This window comes from Rhincodon typus, chromosome 26, assembly GCF_021869965.1.
Source record: "Rhincodon typus isolate 14 chromosome 26, sRhiTyp1.1, whole genome shotgun sequence".
Taxonomy (NCBI): domain Eukaryota; kingdom Metazoa; phylum Chordata; class Chondrichthyes; order Orectolobiformes; family Rhincodontidae; genus Rhincodon; species Rhincodon typus.
In genome coordinates this window covers 5,512,641-5,524,922 of record NC_063357.1, presented here as the reverse complement: position 1 = coordinate 5,524,922, position 12,282 = coordinate 5,512,641, and the positions used below count along the sequence as shown (strand labels likewise).

At 42.0% G+C, this 12,282-nt stretch overlaps 1 protein-coding gene and 1 long non-coding RNA gene across 2 annotated transcripts in view; one reads left to right on the top strand and one right to left on the bottom strand.

Annotated features, from left to right (window-relative positions):
- LOC125486170 overlaps window positions 1-1,430 on the bottom strand; it is a 2,639-nt gene extending 1,209 nt beyond the window's left edge. Inside the window, exon 1 of the long non-coding RNA XR_007264857.1 lies at window positions 1,213-1,430. This is a non-coding gene — a long non-coding RNA (uncharacterized LOC125486170). The remainder of the gene's footprint in view (window positions 1-1,212) is intronic.
- A 97-nt stretch (window positions 1,431-1,527) lies between these two features.
- The window catches only part of LOC109911139 (ribosomal protein S6 kinase beta-1-like), a 72,054-nt gene continuing 61,299 nt past the window's right edge, over window positions 1,528-12,282 (top strand). The window contains exon 1 of the mRNA XM_020510401.2: window positions 1,528-1,778. Coding sequence (XP_020365990.1) covers window positions 1,701-1,778 — 78 coding nt within the window. The 5' untranslated portion in view covers window positions 1,528-1,700. The remainder of the gene's footprint in view (window positions 1,779-12,282) is intronic.

Here is a 12,282-nt window from a genome sequence, read left to right as displayed (position 1 = left end):
AGCCTTCCTGCTCCTATGATGCTGCTTGGCCTGGTGTGTTCATCCAGCTCTACACCTTGTTATCTCTTAATGTAACTGCAGTTCTGAGGAAGGGTCACCGGACCCGAAACGTTAACTCTGTTTTTTTTCCTTCACAGGTGCTGCCAGACCTGCTGAGCTTTTCCAGCAACCTAGTTTTTGTGCCACATTCCTCTTTCTGTTACCTCACACTCACTCACTCTCTGCTATTGCACCCACCTCACATCAAGGCTCACGCTCTAACACTTTCACTATTGTCTCCAACATCTTCCCTCACTGATTCGTGTTCCCCCCAACCCCCGCCGTCCCAACCTTCCATGTCACTAACCCTTCATGGCCTCTGCAGTGCCTACTCATTTGCCCACGACACCACACAACCTTTTGACCACCGGCACCAGCACCAGCACTAACAGCCATGCCACCCACTAGCACAAAGGCCTTAGATATGTGAACAGGTGCCCGACATCAGGTTCCTCAGCCCCAAGGACAGAATCCTGTCCCTCACAGGAAGTGACCAGCACCACTCCTGCAGAGATGCTGAGACATTCATGCTGTTTTTTATTTCACACTAACTCCGTTGTCAGTGCAATTCATTACATACCACTTCTAACCACTGGCTTCAAGATTTTCTCTTCCTTGTTCTTGTATGTACCAGTGGGATGTCTGAGGCCCTGGCAGAGAAATGGCCTGCTCTGCCAGAAACCACTAGTTGATCTCAGAGGAGGAGAGTTCCAGGGCCTCAAAGGAAGTATCAGCAAGGCTACCTTCTACATCCCCCATCTGTCAGATACGGACCCCTTAGTGGGAATACCACATTTAGAAAGTTTCAGAGGTCAATCTGGTGAGCAGTTCACTGTAATAGCACTACAGCTGGTAGAGGAATAAGTGTCCCAAGTTACTGGCACGCTAAGAACTTCTGGAGACCAGGCACCTGCTTACTCAAGCAGGAGCGGATCGTGTGGTGTCAGCAATCAGGAACTTTGTCCACACACATTGGATCTTCTATGCTCATGCCATAACTAGAAATTGCTAGGAAAACTCACCAGGTCTGGCAACATCTGTGAAGTGAAAACGTAGTTCCAGCCAGTAACCCTTCTTTTCAGAATTCCTAGCCCTTATAAACTCTTTGCCTTGGCTAACAACGCACATTTCAAATGTGGCTATCAGAAACCTTAGCTCAGTGGAGAGATTAACCTGTGATGGTGTTGGATTTCAGGATATTTTCTGATCAACCTCTGAGGTTAGAACACACTTCTGTTGACAGGCGAGACTCGAACCTGTGACTCCTGCCTCTGAGGTAGGTACATTACCACGGCGCTCCAAGACACTTCAACGTCAGTCAAATCCGATAGGCAGAGTTGAAAAAGAGCTGGTTTGCTCCTGCGCAACACTCAACCCTGCGGACTCAGGCGCCAAGCGGGGGCTAATTGAGACTGCGCATGATCGCCACTCCCTTTTACCACAACCTGTACGGAGCGCCGCCACGTAGTGCACGCGCACGCGTTCTCCCCCGGGAGGGGAGGGAATGGAGCCGGCCAGCGGGAGCGCGCTCCTCAACCCGCGGGCCGCGCATGCGTCGGCAGTGATGGTGGGCGAGTGGAACCCATGAGGGAGCGAAGCCGGGGAGGGGGAAACGAGAGAGCGACGCACGGAGCGAGCGAGAGCGAACACGAGCGGGAGACATGGCCGGGGTGTTCGACATCGACTTGGATCCCGAGTACCAGCAGGAAGAAGCCGTTTCGGACGAGGAGCTGGAAGGGGTAAAGAGAAGAAAGGGAATTGGCGCGGCGGGCGGGCGGTTGGGTGGGGGCAGTGAGGCAGAGGAGAACCCGGTGTTGTCGCTGCCTCAGGGGAAGGCGAGGCCTGTGGAGTAGGCCGGAGGGGAGGGAGGGAAAGCCTGAGAGGGGACCACTTCACTCTCACTCACTCCCTTCCCAGCAACAATAAATGGCCCGAGAGGGAGATTGAGGCCCGGGCTGGGGGTGTGAAGAGCGGCTTTAAAGGAGGATGTAGGCCTACCTGTTATAGTAGGGAGGAGCAGTAGTAGCACGGTGCGCTCGGAACCTCCCCGATCCTTGGCAGGTGGGGAACCGAACGCCTGGAGCTCGCGCCCGCTCGTGGCAGCAGTTCCTTGGAGCTCGAGGAAAGGAAGCGGCTAAACCTAGGGAGAGAGACAGGTGCGGAAAGCTCGAACCATGAAATAAACCTTATAGAACGCACAAGCAACCCACGCTCGACTGCCTTTTACTTAATGCGATGTAGTAACACGGGATAAAATTCACAAAGGTGTGCGTGTGTTTCCAGCCCAGCTTCGGGTCAAACAACTGAGCGTTTGTCCTCAAACGCGAAAGATTTTTTAATCACGTACGAGATTCTTGCCCTCTTCCTTTTTTCCCCTTGCTGCATTTGGAGAAATCTATGCAGCATTTTTGTTGAAGAAACCCTTTCTCAATACTGAAACATCTTGCTGTACTCGCAACGTGGCATTGCTGGTTGCACCTGTCCGAGGTCTGTGATTCCCCTTGGCTCGAGATAGGAGAAAATTGCCTTCCACAAAGAATCTGGCTGTCGAGGCTGACCACATTACCCATTGCTTCCCTGAGTACACTCCAGTTTAAAATTAGAGTTGTCTATCAACTGCAACTGACTAGCTAGCTTCTAAATTACTCCCCGCTACGTTTAATTACTGATACCTGAAACATACTTTTTGTGCCTATATTAAAACTCGAATGTGTTGCAGCTGAATGGGCTGTTAAGAGAATATGTGGAGTGGAAAAGTTAATCCTGGTATGCCTGGACAGTACATCTACTCCTTTTTCCTGAATCAATTTGTTCTGTCTGAGAACAGAATAATTGAGTAAGTGTTGTGATAATTCTCCTAAATCCATTGTAAGTTTTATCTGGTAAAAGATAACATTTGTGATACTTAGGACTACTGACTTGTCATGTGGCATGGCATTTAGTTTGGAGAAAGATGAGCACTGTCTGACCCCAGTGTGATTTATAGAGTCACGGCACAGTTGCAGCTTGGGAGGACCCAATTTGGTCTGTTGTATCCATGTTGGCTCTTTGCATTAGTCCCACTCCCTAGCCTTTTTTTTTAAACTAGAGCCCTACAGATGTTTTCAAATAACTATCCAGTTTTCTCTTTTAGAGATCCAAGTTTAAAACTGCCTCTGCCACATGGCTCAAGCAGTGCATTCTGGATGCCCTAACCATCTAATGTGTAAAAATGGTTTTCCCTGTGTCATTTCTGTTTTTTTGCCATCCTGTCTATATTATGTGAACTCGGCTGCAAAATATCCACAAATTTGGCTACTTGTGTTGCAACTGACAATGTACCTGTGATTGCTTGCATGGTGAGTTCCTAATTCTAGTTTCACTGTTTCAAGGTATTGAGCAGGTGCCACATGCTTTTGAAGGAGAAATAAATGTACAGTCTATTGCCCTTGACTGTTCTTGCACACCTTTTAGTGCTTTGTTCTAATACAGTCTTGGCGTAGATGCACAGTTTTTTTTGCTAGTACTCTGGCAAACTCTGCCTACAACTGTACTGGTTCTCATACTATGTGATGGGAATGGTTTAATGACTGAGTAAATCTGGTTTCAATTACAAAGTTGTAGGAAGTTTGCCTCTTATTTGAGGATAATTCTCTGCAAAGTATTGCTTTCTTTCAATGCAAAGATACTATTGTTGTGGAATGAAGATTTCTCAAGCCAGATTTTGACTTGGGGTAGAGAAATTTGTTTAGAGGCATGCGTTTGAAATTTGGGTTCTCTGCTATCCATATCTGCATGACATTTTGTACAAAGGTTAGTTTTGGCTGCCTTGCAAGTTCTTCTGAAGGTGCTGATTTGTGCTTGAGTGCAATTTATTAGACAGAACCTTAGTTCTTGCCATTATTTGCATGAAAGTTGTGATCATGGCTGAATCTGGCCCTGTTAGCAGCATGGATGACAGTTTACATACAAAACACTGCAACTTCCACCTATTTGCAGCAAATATTGGTGAATATTTGGAGGTGTTTTTGGTGTCTGATAAATTTACATAATATTTTAGGTTTGGCTATTAGCATTAAATTGCGATTTGGAATTTTCAAGATACTGTATCCTTTACAACTGTACCCCCACCCCTCAAAAAAAAACACTTTTGTCCTGTATAGAGTGAAGCTTCTTGAGTGCTGTTGGAGCTTCATTCATCCAGACAACTGGAGACTATTCTATCACACTTGAAATGCGCTGTATGAATTATGGTGAAGTACTTGCATCAGTATTCCTGGCCTTCATTTAACCTGCTCTTGTAGCCACAGTATTTATGTGGCTAGACTAATTCAGTTTCTGGTCAATGGCACCCCCAACGATGTTGATAGCGAGGGATTCAGCAATGCCTTTGAATGTCAAGGGACGGTGATTAGATTGACCATCTCCAAAAAGAGACATTGCCTGGTACTTGTGTGATGCGAACGTTATTTGCCACTTTTCAGCCCAAGCCTTGATATTGTTCAGATCTTGTTACTTTTGGATATGGACCATTTGAGGAGTCACAAGTACTGAACATTGTGCAATCATCCGAGAATGTCCCCATTTCTGACCTTGTGATGGATTAATGAAGCAGTTGAAGATGTTAGGCCCAAGTTATTCCCTTGAGGATCTCCTGCAGAGATATTCTGGAACTGAGTTAACTGACCTCAACAATTACAGCCATCAACCTTTGTGCAAGGTATGACTGTATTCAGTAGAGAGAGATCCTCCTGATTCCCACTGACTCTAGTTATGCTAGAGCTCCTTGATGCCACATTTGGTCAAATGCTACCTTGATATCAAGTGCTTTCACCTCCCTTCCCCAGTGTTCAATGAGATCTTTTTGAGTTGGGAGGTTTTGCAAAGGAAATTGTGTGTGGAGCTTAGAAGACTATGAACATGTGCATCCATCATGTAACAAGAGATGATGTGGGAACATGCAATGCCAGAGTTTAGAGGGATTAAGAATTTTGGGATCTGTTTGTAAGGCTAAGGAAGGTTCTTTGAAGTGCAAAGCAACAATATGAGTCAACATTAGGATGAACATTTTAGTTGGAAGTGTTGGGAACCAGAACCCTTGTAGTTTGGCAACGTTAGGACTGAGTGGTGCTTAAATTGTAGAATGATACAATGCAAGAGGAGACCGTTCAGCCCATTGTGCCTATGCTGAATCATTTTAAATGAGCTCTCTATCGCCATTCCCTTTCCAAATTGCTGTATGTTGAGTATCTCTCAATCCATTTTGAAAGTTGCTATTTCTCCTTGTGCTGCCTGAAAAAATGGTATATTCAAGATCACTGATACTTGTTGTCTAAAACAAATTCTCATCTCTTCAGTTTTTTTGCTAATTATCTTAAATATGTGTCATCTAGTTGCCGATGTCCTGCCAGTGGAAACATTTTTTTCACATATTCTATCTAAAACTTCGCTAATTTTGAATAAGTTAATCTCCTAGTTTTAAGAAAAAAATCAATTTCTCTCGTCTCCACGTAATTGAAATCACTTGTCCTTCCTATAATCGTAAATATTTTCTGCCCTTGTCCAAGTGAATGGTATCCTGCTCAAAGTGTGAGGTCAAGTTTAGAACCAAAATTGCAACTGAGCCTGAACAATTGCTATGATTTATAGGAGCTGGTGGTGGAATTTTGGTTGAGGTGTGTGGAAGATTGAAATCCAACAATGAGTGTGGTGGAGTCTTGCCACAACAAAGAAATAAAAAAATTTAACTGTAGGTGGAGACAGGCCAACTGATGGGACCAACAGTAATTTTGGTCTTGATATTTTATTGGAGGAAATCACGGTTTATGTAAGCCTGTATATTGGACACGCGGGTGGATAACAACATTAGAGAGGTGGTGGAAAAATAAAGCTAGCTGTTGCAGCTGGAAGTTGTACATCTTCCTGGATCTGAGATTTCCGACAGGCAATTAAGAACTAGACACAACTAAAACTGAAAGCAGCTTCCAGTTCTGAAAAGGGTCACCGGCCTCTCTCTCCTCTCCATGGCTGTTGCCAGACCTGCTGAGTTTCTACAGCAATTTCTGCTTTTGTTTCAGATTTCCAGCATCCTCAGTTCTTTGTTTTATTTGAATATTCAGATTATTGGGAATGTCCTTATGTAGGTCTCCTGTCTGCTTTGTTGTAATTGGTACATTCCACAGGAAGTTGCCTAAAATGCATTTCCCAAACTAAAGCAAATATATTTATTATATCCAGCATGGAAAATGTTCTACTTTTATACTGCCTGCATACACAGTTAGATGGTTATAAAGAAAAATGAACATCAGTGAGTGGCAACTTTGCAAACAGTGGCTCCCTAATGTAAGCTGTATGTTAACAATATTCTGTCTACTGCGAAACACAACAAGTTGCCATAAAATTAATTAGGCATGAAGGATCTCTGTTGAAATTGTGGGAAAGAAACTGCTAAAAGTATAGCAATTCAGTGACATCTGTCGGGCGGAAGCATTTCTGATTTAGTATTCAAGTACTGCGCTGTAGTGTGGGTTAGATAAGTTTGTTTAAGATTTTGAAATGATTTGTCACTAACTGTTATTGACATGTCGGATCATCTCAACTCTTTTGTAATGGAGTTTCATAAATGCTGGAGCATATCGTTTTTGCCGAGTCTTTTTCTTCTGGTTAACACTGTTGCCTCGCTGGGCTGGGGACCCAAGTTTGATTCCACCCTTTAGTGACTGTGTGGAGTTTGTATGTTCTCCTTGTGTTCGCATGGGTTTCCTCAGGGTGTCCTGGTTTCCTTGCACAATCCAAAGATGTGCAGGTTAGTTGGATTGGCCGTGTTAAATTCCCCACAGTGTCCAAGGATGTGTAGGTTAGATGGATTAGCCATGGGAAATGCAGGATTAGGGGTATGGGTCCAGGAGGGGTGCTCTTTGGAGGGCAGATGTGGACTTGATGGGCCAAATGGCCTGCTTCCACTCTGTAGGTTCTATGATTCTATGAAATACTAGGCAGGATGCTTTATCAAGCGGAGCTTCTATTGGAGGTGATTGGGCAATTAGAAATATAAAGCAGAAGTTGCTGGAAATATTTTGCAGATTTGTAGGGGATGAAACCGGGTTGACCTTAACCTCTCCCTACATGCTGTCAAACTTGATAATATGCTGCTCTTTGTATTTTTTGCATTCAGAAATTTTGCTTTTGTTTGGACACTTGGAACATGTTATAGGTTTGGGTCAATGAGCATGTTCCTGGATGGATTTTGACCCCATCCATATACTTTGTGTCTGTAATTTCTTTCTTGAAAAGGTCATTCATTGTCTTTTCATGCTGTACATATGCCAGGACATTCCTTTTGCAAATTTGAATATTCATAAATTTTGAAAACTATTAAAATACATGCTGAAACTAAAGCACCACATTTGAAACACGGGATGAAGTATGATAGACTTGTGGGCTGCTGGAAAGAAGCTCAAGTGAGTCCCACAAGATAAGGCTTGAGTTTTCAATGTAAATAAATGTTGTGATGTATTGTGTATATGTTGTCAATTATTCCTATTCGTAACAAATGAATTGCAAAATGTAGAAAGGTGAATAATCTTTTGAATGGTTCAAATCTCTGTTATTGACTGCATCTTCTCATCTCCAGCCAGTACCCAGCCTAAGTAAAAGTGTCGCTCGCTAGGTGAGAGTAGTGAAAGAAAGTTGTTTACAAGTAATTAATTGTACTCTTTCCCCAAAGGTGGCAAGCATCATCTGCAGGCTACATATTTACATCATGAAGCCAAATCATTGTGTTTTTGGATCAGATCTGTTTTGTTTTAAATTCGTTCATAGGATGAGGGCGTCACTGGCTAGGCCAGCATGTGTTGCCATCCCTAATTAGCCAGAAGGCAGTTGAGCAAACCACTTTGTAGTGGGTCTGGAGTCACATGTGGGCCAGACCAGGTAAGGATGGCAGTTTCCTTCCCTAAAGGACATTAGTGAACCAGATGGGTTTTTCCGACAGTCGGCAATGGATTCATGGTAATCATTAGAATCTTAATTTCAGGCATTTATTGAATTCAAATTCAAATTCCACCATCTGCTGTGATGGGATTCTAACCCAGGACCCCAGAATGTTACCTGGGTGTCTGGATTAACAGTCCAGCGATATACCACGAGTCCATTGCCTCCCCCCATAAACTTCTTTAATATTGAAGCATGGAAGATATTGTATTGTGCAGATCTTTGGAGCTGCAGATTATTCACTATATGCAATATGACATTATGCACAATATTTTAAATGCTTGAAGTGAATAAGCTACCTGCAAAAATACTATATCAGTGACTCAAAGTTTTAACCTATTTCTAGTAATTGTGATATTGCTGATTTTTACTTTTTAATCCCTTCAAATACTAGCTAGCAGTTTTGATTCATCTAATCTCCTTTGCCAAAATGATTGGAACTGTACCCAAACAAGGGATCAATAATGTAAGTTGCCAGTTGGTATCTTTAGTAGAAGTACATTTGATACCTGGTGGTTGACGTTCATGAAATGTTCAACTGCTGGAGCACCATTGTCAAGTCTGATCCCTTTTTAGCACAAGTTGTTGGAATATAATTAGGAGAGTTGCCATCGATCTATTTTTTTCCTGACCACCCTGCTAATGCCAAATGTAGTATTGGCACTCCCTGTGAATTATTGGATAAGTATCAGGATTCTGCTTCTACTAAGGAGTAAAAATACCATTTGTAGCACTTTGGTGTCCCTTCATGGCTGATAATAGCTTGACGTTAAACCTGTGACTTTCTGTATGGCTCAGCCATTTGCTTGGTGCATTAATTGTTTGGGTGTTTCTACAGTAATTATCTTTTATTTGCAGTCGTATAGACCTATCTTTTGGCTTTCTTTTGCTAGTTTTCTCTTCAAATAACAACAGCAAGTTATACCAAGGATTTTATTTTGAATATTTCTAGTTGCATATACAGCTTTCCAAGATCAAGGTAGATAGGTGATCTTTTCCTTGGTTTTTCCAAATAAGGTGTTTACTGGTAGACGATCAGGCAAGACATTTGATGAATTGGAGGTGGGAGTTGGTTTTAAATTGCTTAGATCCTCACCAACTGTTTTCCCTGTATTTATCATGAATATTTATTCTTGATTCTGTCAATGGTAATTGTCTCCAAATAAAATTCTGTAACTGCTTGGCTTATGGCATTCATGCAGTAATGAGCTATGTCACTGTCGTTTTTTACAATTATTCTCCCATTTCAGGATGCTAATTATAATTTGGAAGCCATTTTCACTGGTACTAGCCCCTTTCCACCCAAGTGGCAATTTATTGTGAGAAAGCTTAGGTATTAAGTGTCAGCAGACTTCACAGCCAAGTCCTAATTCTATCATCATCTAAGCCAGCCTCTACATTTTTCTGGTGTTTGTAAGCAATAAATGGGTTGCCAGAGATTTTTTTCCTACCAAGGGTGTCAGTGTCAGTTATTGCCCTCCAGCTGTAACTGGCTCAATTCAAAAGCTTCTGTCTCAAAAGCTGTCCTCTTGCATCAAAAGATGTTGTAAAGTTGTTTGTCATGTTGGGAAACAATAAATGCGCATATCAGGAAGATGCAAAAAGCACCTGAGTGGATGTGGGGCCCAGCGACATGATTAAAGGAATAAGTTTTTTTTTAATTGAGATTTTTGCAAACAGAATGGTATGGTTAGGGAATTTTTAAGTTGGAATTTTCATATGACAGGGTCACAGAGCTGTAAGAAGAGATACCAATGATGGAATAGAGACAACATGAGATAAAAAGTAAAGGAGGTGCTGGAGGAGCGGAAGAATTTGTGGCAATGTATAGTTGGAAAAGACTGCAGAAGTAAGTGGTTTTGCTCAGTTGGTTGTAAAATTAATTGCTTCTGGACCCAGCCTGAGGTGGTAGCTAGGGAAGTTGATGAACTCTGTATTGCTGCAGAAAGATACATTTTGTCTTGTACACATCAGGACAATTCAAAAGAAAACCAATTCAAAGGGGAAAACTGGTATCTATACTGCATGAGGGGGGAGTACAGATTGGTTGGCAAGTGAACTCTGATCAGCAAAGGCTTTGTCATGGAGAGTGATGGCTGATAGTTAACAGCCAGGGACAAAATGCCCCTCAAATCTGAGTGCCAAGGTGGTGAGTTTTGGGAAAGAAGAGATATTTACATTTCTGTAGTGCAGTTTGCCACCACAGGGTGTACCAAAGTGCTTTACAGCCAGTGAAGTACTCTTGCAGTGCTGCCACTGCAGTAGTTAGGAAACATGGCAGCCAATATGTGCAGGAAGCTCGAGATTCTCTCTCTGTCTGGATGTTATTGGATAAATATTTAGAAGAGTACATGCCCCTCCCCTCCACCTGATTTCCAAAGTAGTCCTCTGGAATCTTTTACATCCAAGTAAGAGAGCAGATGGGGAGTGCAGTACTGTATTTTTGTGCTTATGTTCTGGAATTGAATTTGAATCTAGAACCTTTTGAATCTGGTGTGTTCGACTAATGGAGAGACAGCTGATACCTGACAAAGGACTGTGTTGCAACCCATGTGTTTGTACCAGTCAGTCAATGGGTAACAAGCAAGGACTCTGCTTTATATTTCTCTAACTGCTTCGATTCACACGTGAGAGTAACAAAATAAGGTCCCAGAGGACACCTAGTAGGAGCAAAGTCATATCATCTTGAAGGGTTAGAGAGAAACATACATGGAGAGAATTTGGAAAGTCTGGATTTGTCTTAGTTTTGTTTTGCACGCAAAGAAAGAAATATGTCTAACTGCTTAATTATATCATTTCCTGTGGCCAAGGCCGCAGGCTGTTGGAAAATATTGAAGGGGATGCAATCTCTGTAGCGATGGTACGTTTTCCAGAAATCCATACAAAAGGGAATTTGAACTAATCACCCACCATATGATTGTGTGACCTGGGAACAATAACAGTTCTGAGATTAGTTGACTCTATTTGTACGAACATTCAACATTGTTGTATCATGAGGTGCCAGAAAAATACTGGCAGTATTATTGTGTATTTGACATCTGGAGGTAACATCAGCAAATCCTCTGTGGTACAAGTAATTTGACTTTGCTACTTTTAAAAGACAACTCTTTTGTCTTGTTTGCTTTTGAAGTTTTTTAAACTAATACATAGAGAATATAGTAGACATAGATCATATAGAACAACGTATCATAAAGTTTTATGGCAGTGACAGTAGAAGCTATAATTCTATTAATACACTAACTTGGCTGAGAAGTTCTCTACCAAACTGGGGTAAGGTCCCAATCCAACCAGGAAGCCTTGGAAAATCTTTTATGCGGTCAAGTGTGTCCAACTGGGTTAAACTAAAATGATGGGACAGAAAAAAAACTTAATTTGTACAGTTGGATTGATGAACAGAGTCCAGAATTAATAGCTGCTCTAAAGACAAGAACAATCCTGATTAATGCCCTATGATAAGGAATACATTCTGTAACATGGCAAAATGCCGATGGCAGGGAGAACCAAAAAAGAGAATGCAACATTTTTCAACGTAACATACAGGTGATACTTTGTTTGTTAGAATCTGTGTATTTCAAGGCAGCCAGCCTTATTCAAGGATATAAATTATCATTGCATTCATTCTGAAATTTGAGATGGGTGATTCAAAATTTACTAGCTGCAAAATAATTCATAGTCTGGTTAGTTCGTAATGGTGTGAGGCGAAGAATCCTTATGAGACCCTGCTTTGCTCTCATGGTTAAATATTTACAGCTATTTCTGTAGAATTGAATATGATTGGGGCTGTAACTGAGGTGCTGTTACACTGAATTTTTTATTGTAGCAATAATTAGTTAGCCATGCCTAATGTGCGTCTCAACTATATGACCATCACATTTGCAGAGTTAGGCCTGGATGTGAAATAAGCTTCCTGGTACTCATTGGGCTGATGCAGGAGGAATAACCATTTCATTTAAGTGCAGTAGCATTGTTAGTCCGTGTTGAGTTGTATTCAACCTTGAATAAACATCTTCAGAAGAGGACTGAAGAATGTTTAAGGGAATACTAGTGGCAAGCCACTCATCTTCACACGATGTAAATATCAGATCATCCAAAATTCTGCAGCCTGTACCCGATTCTATACATTTTTATTTTGTTTGCTGTCTTCACTGCTGTCATCGCTTACCTGCATTGGGTTCCTATCCTTTTTGAATACCTCCTCAACATCACCTGTATCCACTTCCAACACTATCGTTATCCTTATCGTTATCCTTATCGTTATCCTTATCGTTATCC